This window comes from Lampetra fluviatilis, chromosome 40, assembly GCF_964198595.1.
Source record: "Lampetra fluviatilis chromosome 40, kcLamFluv1.1, whole genome shotgun sequence".
NCBI lineage: Eukaryota > Metazoa > Chordata > Hyperoartia > Petromyzontiformes > Petromyzontidae > Lampetra > Lampetra fluviatilis.
The window spans coordinates 10,270,798-10,286,857 of NC_136314.1; the positions used below are offsets into that span (position 1 = coordinate 10,270,798).

The 16,060-nt window shown below is 50.3% G+C and overlaps 1 protein-coding gene across 3 annotated transcripts in view; it reads right to left on the reverse strand.

The window, feature by feature from the left end:
* Positions 1-10,401: 10,401 nt before the first annotated feature.
* The window catches only part of GSAP (gamma-secretase activating protein), a 68,609-nt gene continuing 62,950 nt past the window's right edge, over positions 10,402-16,060 (reverse strand). For all 3 annotated transcript variants that reach the window (XM_078875104.1, XM_078875103.1, XM_078875102.1), the window contains exon 34: positions 10,402-14,580. In XM_078875104.1, coding sequence (XP_078731230.1) covers positions 14,470-14,580 — 111 coding nt within the window. In that variant the 3' untranslated portion in view covers positions 10,402-14,469. The remainder of the gene's footprint in view (positions 14,581-16,060) is intronic.

Consider the following 16,060-nt stretch of genomic DNA (forward strand, 5'->3'; position numbering starts at 1 on the left):
GAGGGTCCCGCGTCGCGTACGCGGTCGAAATCTCTTCCGTTTCGTTAACGTTTGATCGTTTCGCTGATTTCCCTGTCGTTACTGCGCTGCAGGGGCACCCTAATGTATGTCGTGATTTTTTTTTTATTATGGGTGACTGTTTTAAATGTTGTTAGGCGCGGGAATGCCGGTTCACCCTCAAATTGTTAAACGCACCTTGGTGCCCTAATAAGATGTTGCGGAATTGGTTCTTCACCCTTTTCCCAGCCGAGACGGCTACATTTTTTCACCGGGGGGGGGGTGATGTAATAACAGCCATAGAGGGTTCACGTGGGGATTGGCTTGCCGGTCCTGCTTGTAGCCAATAAGGGTTGAGATAGGGACCATGGCCCAGGCGTGATCACGGCATGTCATCAGGAGTGATTGGCCTAGCCATTCGGGGCCCCAGCTAATGGGGAGCCGGATGAGGGGCGTGGTCCCGGGATTGACAGGGAACCATCGAGAATGGTCGAAGCTGTCCATGAACGATTGGCTGGGGGGACCACGTGACGAAGGGATTAAGAGAGAGTGAGAGAGAACGATCGAGAGCAGACTAGAAACTGACAAGAGCAGGGTCACGCGCGGACGGGGGCTCTGGGTGCCACGTGCGCGGTGGGGACTGAGTGCGAAGTCTGTCCTCTCTCCGTTGTCTGCCAGCAACGGAGAGTGAGTGAGTAAAGTGTATTGTGGAGTGGAAATAAAAGGACTGATTCCGAAGCCGTCTCAAGAAGGATTATTACACATGCACTCGTTAAATGGCCAATAACACCTTCACATATAGAGGACCGCAGAGCTTGGGGGGCAATTGTTGGGTAGCGTCGGCTCCTCGTCACCGCGTAGCTGCTGCTGCCTTCCCCCTCCTCGTCTGTGGTTCCTCCTCCTCCCCCTGGCGCCTCTGAGTCGCCCTCCTCCCCGCCGCCCTCTCTGGACGAGAGCGAGCGGGCGGGTACCGTGCGGTGACGGCGCAGCGTCACGAGTCGACGGCCGTGGTGATGGATCCACTCGGAGCCAAGTGAAGACCGCCGGCCACACGCATCACCCCATGACCACCCCACTCGCCTTGAAGCGCCGAGCCCTGCGCGTGGCTTATTCGCTGCTCCTTTAAAAAAAAACAGCATGGGATGTGATGAATTGTTTATGGCCGGCTCAAGCCTACTTTAGCGCAGCACTGTACACAGCACGATCCGTAACCCCCGGGGTGGTGTGTTTAGTTTGTCTCAGTCGCCCACGTGGAGTTTCCACAAGGAACGCGTGGTGGTTTGCGAGCACCTATCGAGGCCAGGCACTGCCCGCGTGTTCGTGCCACGTGGAGCGAGCGTCGTCAGGCCAGACGTAATGACCACGCCACCACTGCTCGTTCATTTTCCGGCGGTCAGTCACCTGCTTGTCATTCCTGTATATGGAGCAAGAAAATGTACCAGGTCAGAGCCCACTGAGCGGCATAGATGGTTTTCAGAAGCGACCTGGCTATCACGAACGAGAGCCCAGCGAAGTGGCTCATCGTCAAGTGGACATTTATAGCAGCCAAACACTGGACGCACAAGTCGATTCTAAATGTGGAGGGGGGGGGAAGGGAGGACCCGGAGAAAAATGCACCTGGCCGACAGGGAGAGATACGCAAACTGCAAATATACAGCAGGCGTTAGGCCCGGGATGGAACCCACGACCTCCTGTAGACCAGGCGAGATAGTTAACAGCTCGCCACCGAGGCGCTATCGCTACTACCACCACCACGGTTCACGTGAACGTCACTCGTTGATTCGTTCCTTGAGCTGTGTCGAGGACTCAGCCTCTACCCGCTTCGTCTCATCCATCACACTCTGCTCAACCACCACACTGCAGGTCACTACAGCACACACACCCACTCACTCACTCATCTACTCACTCACCCGCCCACTCACACTCAATCACCACACTGCAGGTCACTACAGCACACACACCCACTCACTCATCTACTCACTCACCCACCCACTCACACTCAATCACCACACTGCAGGTTACTACAGCACACACACCCACTCACTCGCTCATCTACTCACTCACTCACCCAACCACTCACACTCAATCACCACACTGCAGGTCACTACAGCATACACACCCAATCACTCACTCATCTACTCACTCACCCACCCACTCACACTCAATCACCACACTGCATGTCGTAACAACACTCACTCATCCATTCACTAACTCACTCACCTACTCAACCGCCCACTTACACAAACTCACACTCACTCTTCTTGGTTCTTTCAGTAAAGTCACGTAGAAGGGAAGTAATAAAATAATAAAAATAAAACATAATAAAATAATTCTCACGTTTCGGCCACAACGCAAGCAGCAGGTGGGTAGAATAATACAGTGTAATATTACAATGTATAAGGTATAGGGTGGTTTACAGCAATACAGTATATAATTTAATGTTGGGTTTGTCTATGACAGTATATAGTACGGTGTAGACTCGTGTGATGTAAGAGAATAAAGTTAAGATGGAAGCATATTATATTTTTTACGACGTAGAATTGTAATGTATTACTTACTGTTAGTAACTCAGCTTACTGTAGAGTATATTTAGTATACTGATGATACTATGTAGTTTATACTTTAGTTGTTTACGTGGTGGTTTTAGTTACTACAGCTACATACTATTAACACTCCTTCCCTTTATAAATACTACCCCTATCCCCTCCCTTTGATGCTGCTAATCCTGCATAATGCACGGGCATAAGTAGTACTAATCACATACCTGCATTTCCCATATCCCCTCCCTTTGATGCTGCTAATCCTGCATAATGCACGGGCATAAGTAGTACTAATCACATACCTGCATTTCCCATAAATATGCTAAATTCCTCTTGATATGCAAATTCTTTTGTCAAGGCGCCCTTTCTCCCCCTTCCAACCCAGCTTAAATATATGCTCCAAGCATGGTGCTGTTTCATTCAGACGCTGTCGCCTCGACAGACCTGGTTTTCACCTGAGGACGGCTGCTTGCATTGTGGCCGAAACGTCGTGAGAATTATTTTATTATGTTTTATTTTTATTATTGTATTACTTCCCTTCTACGTGACTTTACCGAAAGAACCAAGAAGATGAATCCCTGCAGTCACGAAAGCTTTAAATCGAAATCACACTCACTCACCACACTGCAGGTCACCCACGCACTCACCCATTCACCCAACCACTCACCCACTCACCAGGTGAGTAGGCTGGTGAGAGACTGAACCAGGTGAGAGACTGAACCAGGTGAGAGACTGGAGTTGCTGCTTGAAGGTGACTGCTGGCGCTGCGTGAGAGGAGGAGCGAGGGAGATGGAGAGGGAGGGAGGATGAGACGGCTGCTGTTGCCGCTGCTTGGTGGTGGTGGTGGTGCGGCTACAGAGGCCCGGCCTCGCAGCCCTGGATGCTGCCGGTTCTGCCGGGGTGTGATGAGCGGCGCTGTCAGACGACCCCCCCCCCCCGCTCCGCCCTCGTTGTTAATTAGCGAATGCTATTTCACGCGACTTCCCACAGTCAAGAACACCACATACATTTGACATATTTGTGGAGAAATCCTCCTGTTTCGTTCCTGTGTCCCTCTATTTAGGGAACGAAACAGGAGGAGGATTTCACAACAAATCTGTCTGTCGCCTGATGATGCTGGTTGTAACTACTGGTGAAACGTCGTGCTCAGATTGTAAACGTCGTGGATTTACTCTCCAACACACAACGTGTGTAGTGCTGTACTAGTATACTACACTATACACTACACTATACACCAGAGGTGGGACAAAGTCATTGTTATGCAAGTCCAAGTCGAGTCGCAAGTCATCAAATTCATGACTCGAGTCTGACTCGAGTCCAAGTCACATGACTCGAGTCCACACCTCTGCTATACACTACGCTATACACTACGCTATACACTACACTATACACTACACTGATTGTAAATGTTGTAGTGGGTTTACTCCCCAACACACAAACGGTGTAGTGCTGTACTCGTATACTACACTATACACTACACTATAAAACTACGCTATACACTACACTGATTGTAAATGTTGTAGTGGGATCACTCTCCAACACCCAAACGGTGTGTGCTGCACTAGTAACGAACTGGCGTGTTCTGTTTACGTGACAAACCTCTCTAATTGGCTGTGTCGGGTGGTGGCGGGTTTAACGACACATTTATATTCACGCGATCTAACCCAAAAAATAACCTCTATTGTGGATATTATTATTGTTGTTGTAGTTATTCACGCGATCGCGCGCGACGACAACCGAGACCGCCCGTGCCCAACTCACCACCCCAAGGGGCAAGTGGTGGATCGGCGGGCAACAGCAAAAACAACAACAACAAGATGCAGGCGTTTGTTTAGAATTCAGTAAAAATAAGTAATATTTAAAAATACTTTTTCAAAAACACGCTTTAATGAAATGTACCGTACTCGTAATGGCAAAACTCCACGACTCCAGGAAGTGGCCCCGAAGCTTGCCATAACGTAAGGGACCGTGGTGATTTACAGCTAACGTTAGTTGAGCGTGGACAATTAGACCCAAGCCGAAATATAACCTTAAAAAATTAATGTTTTAAAATACTTTTATTTATTTTTTATGATAGAATATAGTATTGTCATCAGTAAGACGTAAGTATACCAAGTTTGCAGTCGATACCACATTGGGAACTGGGTTAAAATTGAGTTACAAGATCTGAGGATACAACAACAGAGTGAGTTAAATAATTATAAAAGCGTGCAAAAACTAAAAATCTCAACGAGATATTCCTAGAGTCGCCGCAGTGAAACTGTGTGTGCTGAATGTGAGACGGCGGTGGTCTCCCTAAATAAATAAATAACTGGCGTCACGAAGGAGTCCTTCAAGAGCCTCACGGTGGCTCCAGAGCCATTGGGTTGCTGACCCCTGACCCCAGGGCATTTAAATCGCACCACCCACAAGAAATTAGCAAAATAAGCAAATCCTACAGCTGAAGTGGGGGGTGGCGTTTAAACGTCGGCGAACTTGACCCAGTGGATGAAATTGCGCATTCCTATGACAGGGACGAGTATATCGATGTAGCGCACCTCCCGATGAGCGCGATTGGCTAACGTACGGTGCGAGAGAAGTTCAACAGACCTACAATATGTATCAGAGGAACCTCTGAAAAGAGTTGCTCACTATCCTTCGGAAACGTGCATTGAGTCGCATCTACTTTTATATTTCTGTGCGTCTGAGTGTTGCCTCGTGGTTGAGAGTCGCGAGCAACGCCGTTGCTGCCCGCGGCGAGGGGAGTGGAGTCAAGGAGACGATCAGAATCTTACATTTATCCTGGAGAAATCCAATGAGCTGTGAAGCTCTTTTCCGTTCACCGATGTCCGGTAAAAGGCACGGGGGTGAGAAAGTTACAGCAGCAACAACGACAAACAGTCAGGAAGCTAGGACGACAAATGGTGCATGAAAGGGGAGACAGGAACGGGAGAGGGGAAGGCAGAAGAGACAGAATGGGAAATGAGAACAGGAGGATGGATGGAGGAGGAGGAGAAACGGGGAGCGGAGGGCGCTCAGCAGAGGCGGTGGTCGTGAGGAAGGGACTCGAACGCTGCTGCACGGTGGAGCATGCAATGGGTACGCTCTCTAGTAAAACAGTGGTGCCTCCTCAGAGATGTTCACTACCTCGCCTGGTATGCAGGAAGACGTGGGTTCGATCCCGACCCTGACGCCTGCTGTATATTTGGAGTTTGCGTGTCTCTCTCTCCCTGTGGTCGCGAGGATTTGTCTCCAGGTCCTCCGGTTTTTCCCTCGACATTCAGAATCAAGATGCGTTCAGAATATTTGGCTGCAATACATTTCCACATGATAATGATAAGCCACTTCGTTGAGCTATCATTTGTGGACAGGTCGCGTCTGAAAATGAGCTACAAAACTCAGTGGGCCTTACCTGGTAAAATAAAAAAAATAGTTAATAGTTTTTTTTCGGCAGAGAGTTGGTGTAGTCCTCCTCCTCTATGCGACCATGGGGTGAAAGAGATCGAGATCGAACCCACGACCTTGTGTATACCAGGCGAGGTAGTTAACATCTCCTAGCCACCAGGGCACCCTCTCATCTTGGCCAGCAGACGTCCACATTGGTATTTAGCTCCTGAAGAACAGTTTGCTGTCAAGCCAAAGTCAATTCACGTGTAGAGGACTGCAGACAGAAAGTGCTAGAAGGCCCAGCGTTGAGATCATTAGGCGCATGTGGCCGTAAGGCACTGTACTCATTATTCAATAAAGAACACGCGTGTTACAGTAGAGTGGGGGGGGGACTGTCTAGAGGGGCAGGGTGGAGCGGGTCTATAAGCGGGAGTGAGACCAGAGGTCGGGGCGCTTGCTGGGGGACTAATCGACGACCAAGGTGGAAACCATCGGGGCTGAGTGGTGGAGCAACAACTTGGTGGGAACCATCGGGGTTGAGTGATGGAGAAACAACTTGGTGGAAACCATCGGGGCTGAAGATAGCCATAGTAATTACAAGTGTGGTGGTTGTTACGTTACCTGTTGGACTAAGTTTTGTATTATTGCATGGACTGAACCCTGATGTTCCTTCTCTGGTTAGACTCTGCCTTACCAACACTTGCTTCACCTGGAATGGTACTTTCTATCAACAAAATGAAGGTACCCCCATGGCAGCGGTCGGGAACCTATGGCTCGCGAGCCATATATGGCTCTTCCGGTGATGGCATATGGCTCCCAGACAATTTTGAGTTGAAAAAAAAATAAAAAAAATAAAAAATAATAAATCAGTTTGGAACTGAATTTAAAATACTTGTGATATTGTTTAATAATACTGTGTCATTTTAAAGTAAACAGAAATTAGTTTTGAAGATAAATTTCACGGGTCACGGGACCCGTGACCCGTGACCCATGGGTCGGGTCGGGAACCAATGGCTCGCGAGCATGTCACGGGTCATTGTAAAGGTGAAGAAATCCATTTGATCAGATAGCCAACTAGTTTATCCGCTTCAACCCTTGTAACGGAAAAGATGGCGAAAAGAAAAAAGACGATGATTACCGTGCATTCCAGGCTGCGTGGACAGAGGAATTTGCATTTGTGGAGAGAGCAGGATCTGCGGTATGTCTAATATGCAATGATAAAATTGCATCGATGAAACGGTGAAATATAAAGCGGCACTTCGATACGCACCATGCTTCATTTGCATCGAAATATCCAGCGGGGGACAGCAGGAAAAAGACATGCGAAGAGCTACAGCGGAGAGTGCAGACGAGTCAGCAGCAACTTTGTGTGTGGACCAAGCAAGGTGACGGTAATTCCACTAGGTTTGCGGGTGCTTTGGCAATAGTAAGGAATGGAAAGCCATTCACAGATGGCGAGTATGCCAAAACATTCATGCTTGATGTGGTCAATGAACTGTTTGATGACTTCCCAAATTAAGACAAGATAATCAAACGAATAAAAGACATGCCTCTGTCAGCAAGAACTGTTCACGATCGTAGCATCATGATGGCAAATCAAGTCGAGGAAACACAAATTAAGGACATAAACGCCGGGACATACTTTTCTCTCGCGTTAGATGAGTCAACAGACGTTAGCCATCTATCTCAGTTCAGTATAATTGCCAGGTATGCTGCAGGTGACAGACTGCGTGAGGAAAGCTTGACTGTTTTGCCAATGAAAGGGACAACAAGAGGAGAGGATTTATTCACGTCTTTCAAGGAGTTTGCTAAAGAAAATAAACTACCGATGGATAAACTTATTTCTGTCTGTACTGATGGTGCACCCTGTATGTTGGGGAAGAACAAAGGATTTGTAGCGCTTCTCCGTGAACATGAAAAGAGAGCCATCCTAAGTTTTCATTGCATCCTGCACCAGGAGACGCTTTGCGCTCAGACGTGTGGCCAGGAGCTTGGTGAGGTGATGTCGCTGGTCATTCGAGTGGTCAACTTTATTGTTGCCCGAGCTTTAAATGATCGCCAGTTTAAAGCTCTGTTAGAAAAAGTTGGGAATCATTATCCCGGTCTGCTTGTACACAGCAACGTGCGTTGGTTGTCAAGGGGGAAGGTGCTCAGCCGTGTTGCAGCTTGCCTGAGTGAAATCCGGACTTTTCTTGAAATGAAAGGCGTCAAGCATCCTGAACTAGACAACACTGACTGGCTCCTGCAGTTTCACTATCTCGTGGACATAACTGGCCATCTGAACCAGCTCAATGTGAAAATGCAAGGTATTGGAAATACAATCTCATCCCTTCAACAAGCAGTGTTTGCATTTGAAAGCAAGCTGGAAGTCTTTCTCAGGGACATTGAAACAGGTCGTCTTCTGCACTTTGAAAGACTGCGACAATTTAGAGATGCATGCTTAGCAAGTGACTCCACTCAACATCTGGATCTCCAGCAGCTAGCTGGCTTTACGTCCAATCTCCTGCAGTCATTCAAAGCACGTTTTGGAGAATTTCGTGCGCGCACTGGTCTTTTCAAGTTAATCACTCATCCACATGAGTGTGCAGTGGACAAAGTCGACCTGACATGCATCCCCGGGGTCTCTATCGGAGACTTTGAGCTGGAAGTTGCTGACCTGAAGGCATCAGACATGTGGATGAGTAAGTTCAAGTCACTTAATCGAGAGTTGGAAAGTCTTGCGCGACAGCGAGCAGAGCTGGCGAGGGAACACAAGTGGACAGAAATGAAAAATCTTCAACCTGAAGACCAGCTGATTCTTAAAACTTGGAACGAGCTTCCTGTGACATACCACACAATGCAGCGTGTGAGTATTGCCGTATTGATCATATTTGGCTCTACATATGCATGTGAGCAGTCATTCTCGCATATGAGGAACATTAAGACCAACCTACGCTCACGTTTAACTGATGGAAGCCTCAACACCTGCATGAAGCTCAACCTCACCACGTATGAACCAGACTACAAGGCCATCAGCAAAACCATGCAGCACCAGAAGTCGCAATAAAAGTAAGACATATTTAATTTATTATACGTTAAAAATACTATATGGCTCTCAATGAAATATATTTAGAAATATTTGGCTTTTATGGCTCTCCCAGTCAAAAAGGTTCCCGACCCCTGCCCCATGGGTTTCCCCTTATCACCAGTGATAGCGAATGTTTTCATGGAGAAGTTTGAAACAGTTGCCATCCAGACATCCACCCTACGTCCTTCCTTGTGGAAGAGATATGTGGATGACACTTTCGTCATTTGGCCACATGGCCTCCCAGCATTGAACCAATTTCTAGACCACATCAACTCCATACACCCATCCTACAAATTCACCATGGAAGTGGAGAATGATGGTAAGCTACCATTCCTGGATGTTGTTTTGTTTGAGAAGAGACCTGATGGCCCTTTGGGACACTCTGTTTACAGGAAAGCCACCCACACAGATTCCTATCTGAAACCTGATTCCCACCACCATCCGGCACAGAAGAATTCCCTCATCAAAACACTACACCATAGGGCCCACTGCATTTCTGACCAACACCACCTAGCCAGTGAACTGGAACACGTACACCAGGCCCTTAAGATGAATGGATATTCGGACCGCATTATCCGCAAAGCTGTTTCTCCAACCATGGATAAACAACCCCCTAAGACGCCGATCAAAACTATCACGTTACCATTGATAGCAGGCGTTACCAAAAAGATTTCCAAAATCTTAAACAAACACAAGGTCCAGGTCCGATTCAGTACAGTACACAAAATCCGTGCTAATCCCATCTGTGAAGGATGTCATTCCTGACATGCAATATCCTAGAGTCTACAAACTAACTTGCACCTGTGGTGATTGTTACATTGGGGAAACGAAACGACATGTCTCGGACCGTGTTCGCGAGCACAAGTCAGATCTGAAACACGGCAGAACTAATACCTCCGCCGTGGCTGACCATTGCTATAACGCTGTGGGCTCTCATGATATTGTTTTTTCTGAGACCAAGGTGCTCTGCAAACCTTCAGGCTACTATGAAAAATAAAAAAAAAGTAAATGAAAACAACAAGTTTTTTCATTATTTTATTTTACTTTACCGAAAAAACCAAAGAGTATGAATCCTAGCAGTCATGAAAGCTTCAAATCTAGAATATCAAAGGATGTTCATGAAGCCATCCAGATATATAAACATAGACGTAACTTAAACCGAGAAGATGGATACAAATTGAGTAATCATCGGAAGAATGTTATTAACCAGGTAAAACTTTAACTGCTTTATAGTTTGCCTTCATATCTACATCTCCAGTTTATTCAGCCTCCCACTCCCAGCCCCGCTCACTTCCCAGCCCCAGCATTTTATCGTACTCGTGTCAGAGCTTGCAGCTCTCCACTCTCCCTACCCCACACCCCCACCCTCTCTATCTCTCCTCCCTGGCTCCTCTCCCCTCTCTTACAAGCAGCCCTTTTGCCCACTTCAGCAATTGTTTCTTGCTGCGGTTGTTCCACATGATGACGGACGCTTGTGTTGTGCCCGAAACGTCGTGATTTATTTTATTTTATACTTACGTAACTTTACCGAAAGAACCAAAGAGTATGATCCCTGCAGTCACGAAATCTTCAAATCTAAATAAAAAATAAAGTTTCTAGTTATACTCCAAGGAGCTTCTTTGCACAGGAGTGGTGTCAACGACTTAGAGACGGAGTTTCTCAGGGCCACTTTCTTTATTAACAGCTTCCACGGTCTCGTCCACACACTCTCCACAGCAGCTCAGCCTAGGGCCTGTACACAACACCAGCTGTCTAACACTGACGGCGCTGACTGAGAGAGCCAACTGCTCTCCTTCGTAGCGCAGTGTCTAGCAGAGACGTTTAGCGACGATGGCGACGAGACGACGGTGACGACGAGACGAATCCACTCCCAGAACCGGCAGCCCTGAGCCTCCCGCTCTCGGCTCCTTTTATGCTCCCAGCGCGGCCTGGCTCCGTCCCTTCTCGAACCCGCTAGCAGGTTCCAGGGGCCTCCAGACGGGGTCCTCCATGACCCTTGCCCCAGTTCCTCCGCGTTGAGATGGGAATTTAGAAGTAGTTCAATGACATCATCATACAGGGACATTCTCTGACACAAGGTGGTGCACCGCCGCTCACTCTGAGGGCTCTGTAACGCATCGCGAAAGGTGTAAAGGTGGAACAAAAATATTCTGAGGGAAAAATAATCAAAGTAGGGCGACCACCATCACTCAACAGAGCTGTCTGCTGGGCCCCGATTCTTAGCGGGGCTAATTGACTCCTAATGGCCATGTCAGGGTGAATACGTGATTACTGATGAGACCCTCTCTCTCTGTCTCAGAAGGTTCATAATGGCCAGTTCCCATGAGATTCCCAACTCAAACACTGGGGACTGGGTGTCTTTGTATGTCTCTCTCTCAGAGGGTTCAGTCATAATGGCCGCGTCAGAGACAGAGATCAGCTCCAATGAGATTCTCAACTCAAACACTGGGCAGTGGGTGTCTGTGTGTGTGTGTCTCTCTCTCAGGAGGTTCATCATGGCCGCGTCAGAGACACAGATCAGCTCCAATGAGATTCTCAACTCAAACACTGGGTATCCAGTCTCTCTCTCAGAGGGCTGCGGCAGAGATATTTTAACTAACCAACCCGGGCGCCTGCTGTGTGTTTGGGGTTTAGCCAGCACTGCTGAGGTGCTGGCTTTGTGGCTGCGAGAGAGACGAGGCGGTGCGGTAGTGCTGGGTGGAATCCCTCCGTGGTGTCGCCACTTTATTGAGTTCAACTCGACGAGCCACACGACAACGAGCGCCGCGATCGCTTGTTGTCCCACGTGCGTGATCGCGGTGGTGGTGCTGGTGGCGGTGGTCGTGGTGGTCGTGGTGATGTTGGTGGTGATGGTGTTGTTGGTGGTGGTGTTAGTGGCGGTGGTAGTGTTGGTGGAGGTGGTGGTGTTATTGTTGGTGCTGGTTGTGGTCGTTGTGGTGGTGGTGGAGGGGTTTCGCCCCCTCTCTGGGCGCTCCCAGCGATGCCCGAGAACGTCTCGGGGCCGTCTGCGTCGTTCATCATTAACAACAACAACAGCAACAACAACAACAGCAACAACAGCAGCAGAGAGAGAGAGGCGGAGACGCACGAGCGCTGTTGCAGTGGAGACTTCCTTCGCCTCGTAGGAAATCTCCACGGATCCCCCCCCTCCTCCTCTCCCCCACCTCCCCCGTGGGTGTCCACGTGAAGAGCAGACGAGGGGTGTCAGCTCGTGCACCGCATATGCATATCACTGTGTGTCTGTGTGTGTGTCTGTGTGTGTGTTTCTGTGTGTGTCTGTGTGTGTGTATCTGTGTGTGTCTGTGTGTGTGTGTCTGTGTGTAACAACTACAGGGGCATCTCACTCCTCAGTGCGCCGGGGAAGGTCCTGGCAAGGATTATTCAACATCGCCTTGCCAGGCACGCTGAGGAGAGGCTTGGTTTCAGGAAAGGGCAGTCCTGCACATATGCAATATTTTCTGTCCGTCTGCTACAGCAGAGGTGTAGGGAATTCCAACAAGTCCTACATCTCTGCTTTAGTGACCTGGCCAAGGCCTATGATACCATCAGTAGGCCTGGGCTCTGGGGTGTTCTTCGTGCTTTCGGAGTCCCTGTACCCTCTGCTCACGATCATTAAGGACCTTCATGATGGTGAGCGGGCCCGGGTAAAACTACGTGGCCGGGGTCAGAGCCATTCCCTGTACACCTTGGGGTGCGACAGGGATGTCCTCTGGCTCCCAGATTATTTAACATCTATTTTGACCACGTAGTTCGTGAAGCCTTCAATAGCTGTACCGAGGGAATTTCCATTTGGTACAGATATAATGGGAGGCTGATCGATGCCCGGGTGCGGTCAAGAGATGGCTCCCTATTGGTCAACCACGTTATGTATGCCGATTATTTGGTAGTTGTTGCTCATTCAGAGGAGGAGTTGTAGATGCTGCTGCTGAAGCTGGAGCGTGCCACTAAGAGGTGGGGCCTTACCATCAGCCCCACCAAAACTAAGCACCTGCCTGAGTATTTTGTACCATTGGACACTCCACCCGCACAACTCCCAATCGGTGATGGGGCAGTTGTGGAGAGAGTGGAGAGTTTCCCATACCTGGGCAGTGTGCTCATGACCGGCTCCAGTTTATCAGCAGAGGTCTCACTCCGAATCAGTCGAGCGGCAATATCTTTTCATCGGTTGCGTAACGCTGTGTGGAAGCTACCTGTTCTGTCGCTCCGCACGAAGCTTCAGGTCTTCTCGGCCACGGTCATTCCCTCCCTTCTCTATGCTTGCGAAACGTGGACCCCCCTAGTGGAGCATCTTCGCCGGTTGGAAACATTTAGGCTGGCCTGCCTACGATCCATCCTGGGTTTAACCAGGCTGGATTGTGTGAGGAGCTCACAAGTCCTTGAAAGATCTGGGCAAAGTCCCATCAGTGAGCTCCGCCGGCAGGCAAGGCTGCGTTGGCTGGGTCATGTAGCCAGCATGCCCAGCCACCGCATGCCTAAACAGCTTTTATTCGGCCGGATCGAGGGGGCTAAACGGGCGCGGCACGGGCTAGAGAAGAGATGGAGTGATGTGGTACAGGAGGACGTGGAGCTGAGTGGACTTGCCGATGACTGGTACCAGCGGTGTCAAGATCGGCCTCTGTGGAGGAGGCTCGTGAAGGACGCTACTGGGCAGTTGGAGGCAGTCGCCCTCCAACAACAACGGAGGGCGGAGGAGCGACGATCACAACAACGAGCGGAGCGCCGGGTGGCTAAAGCACAGCAAGTTGGTACAGTAGGGGGCACAGGTGGTGCATCAGCCAGTCACCTTGGTCATCTCGGTCAGTCGACCCGTGGCACCTGCTGGGTCTGCCCCGTGACCTCCTGCCAGCGGGCGTTCGACACTTCACGTGGCCTCAAGGTGCACATGGCCTGGCACAAGCGTCGTGGTGACGTCACCGCCACTTAGTGGCGAATGGCGGTTGTTGTTGTTGTTGGGGGAGTGGTGGCGTAGTGGTTAGCGCCGAAATGCGCTACAGACCCAGCGAACCGCGTTCCATCGCTCTGTGTGTGTGGCACGAGTTATACAGACACCCTCACCCCATCCCACGGTAGATAGCAGTGGGGGGAGGGGAGAGGGGGAGGAGTGGGTGGCTGGGTAGGGGGGGAGGAGTGGGTGGCTGGGTAGGGGGGAGGCGATCACGACCAGCCCAGGAGACATTCGCGGTGCTCTCCTCGCCCTGCCACAGATTTCCGGCGGTCGGTCAGAAGCCCTCAAGTCTCGTGCGGATTTGGCGGGGGTGGTGGCGGCGGCGGTTGTTGTTGGTGGCGGTGGCGGCGGTTGTTGTTGTTGGTGGTGGTGGTGGCGGTTGTTGTTGGTGGCGGTGGCGGCGGTTGTTGTTGTTGGTGGCGGTGGTGGCGGTTGTTGTTGTTGGTGGCGGTGGTGGCGGTTGTTGTTGTTGGTGGCGGTGGTGGCGGTTGTTGTTGTTGGTGGCGGTGGTGGCGGTTGTTGTTGTTGGTAGCGGTGGCGGCGGCGTGCATCAGTCAGCAGTGTCGGCTCTCCCCGCCTCCGCATCTCCACACCAGCACCCTCACGGCCAGCCGCACCAGCCGCTGCACGTTACTGGCCCTGTCCCGCTGCCTTCCTGGCGCCATCTGGCACGGGAGGCGCTCGGTCACAGCCCCGCACAGCCAGGGAAACTCCACGTTCCCATGGCGGGGGGCAGAGTCTACCCCCCCCCCCCCCCCCCACGACAAACAACCCGCAACCGGGATTTGAACCGGCGGCGGCTTCAGATTGCGAGCCGCGAGCTCTGCCGCCTGGCCACGGCCGTGGGCCCGCCGTGCCCACAGGCCGCGCGTGCCGCCTGTGGGCCCGCGCCGGGGCAGCACGGCTCGTCAGAGAGCAGCGCAGGGGGCGAGCCTACCGGGGTGGCAGCAACCCAGGAGACAAACGTGGTCGCAACCCAGGTGGAAATCAAAGTTATCAACCTGGGAGTGAACTTTGCTAATGAACGGCCATGCCGCTACTTGACGAGGCCTGCCACGATGTGTCACCGCCTCCCCTGGGGCAACTGAATGGCTTGTTATGGTTTCATTAATTAATCTAAATATTCCACCCGGACACCCTCGGGATGGATGCACCTCGCGTGTGTTCAGGGTGGCGGTTGGCACGGGCATAGCACGCGCGTGGTGACACGAGTGGTGACATGGGTAGTGGCATGGGTGGTGACACGGGTGGTCACACGCTCAACTCTGATGGATTTCCGTCTTAATTTCACTCGGGAGGGATTCATGACAAATGTTAGGGTTCTACGTCCGTTCCTTTTTGTGTGCGATCGCCACGTGGGTACTTTGCCAATTGTAGCCCTCCACCACCCAGCGACAGAAACAATCAAATCGAGTTGTCGAGTCATTGCTAAAAGTGCCGATTGATTTGGTTTCATCATCAAAACCGGAGGAGGAAGAGGAACGTTGAAAAGCCCAAAGAGAATTTTACAATTGTGTCCGACGTTTCGCTGGAGATTGCAGTCAGCTTCATCAGGTGTTAACAAGAGCTCTGATCTCGCTGGATAATGTATGCTGTTTGTAAGTGTGTGCGATGGGCTGGTAACCCCTCCACCTTAATCAAAATCCACAGTGAATACACCAAACTAATACGGTACACTCACACTCACTAACACACTCACACACTCACTCTCACTAACACACTCACTTACACACTCACACACTCACACATTCACTCACACACTCACTCACACATTCACTCTCGCATTCACACACTCACTTTCACTCATACACTCACACATTCACTCTCACTCACACACTCACTCACACATTCACTCTCACACTCACACACGCACTCTCACTCACACACTCACACATTCACTCTCACTCACACACTCACTCACACACTCACTCACACATTCACTCACACTCACTCACACACTCACTTACACAATCACTCTCACTCACACACTCTCACTCACACACTCACACATTCACACTCACTCACACACTCACACTCACTTACACACTCACTCACACACTCACTAACACATTCACTCACACTCATTCACACACTCATACACTCACTTACACACTCACTCTCACTCACACGCTCACACTCACTCTC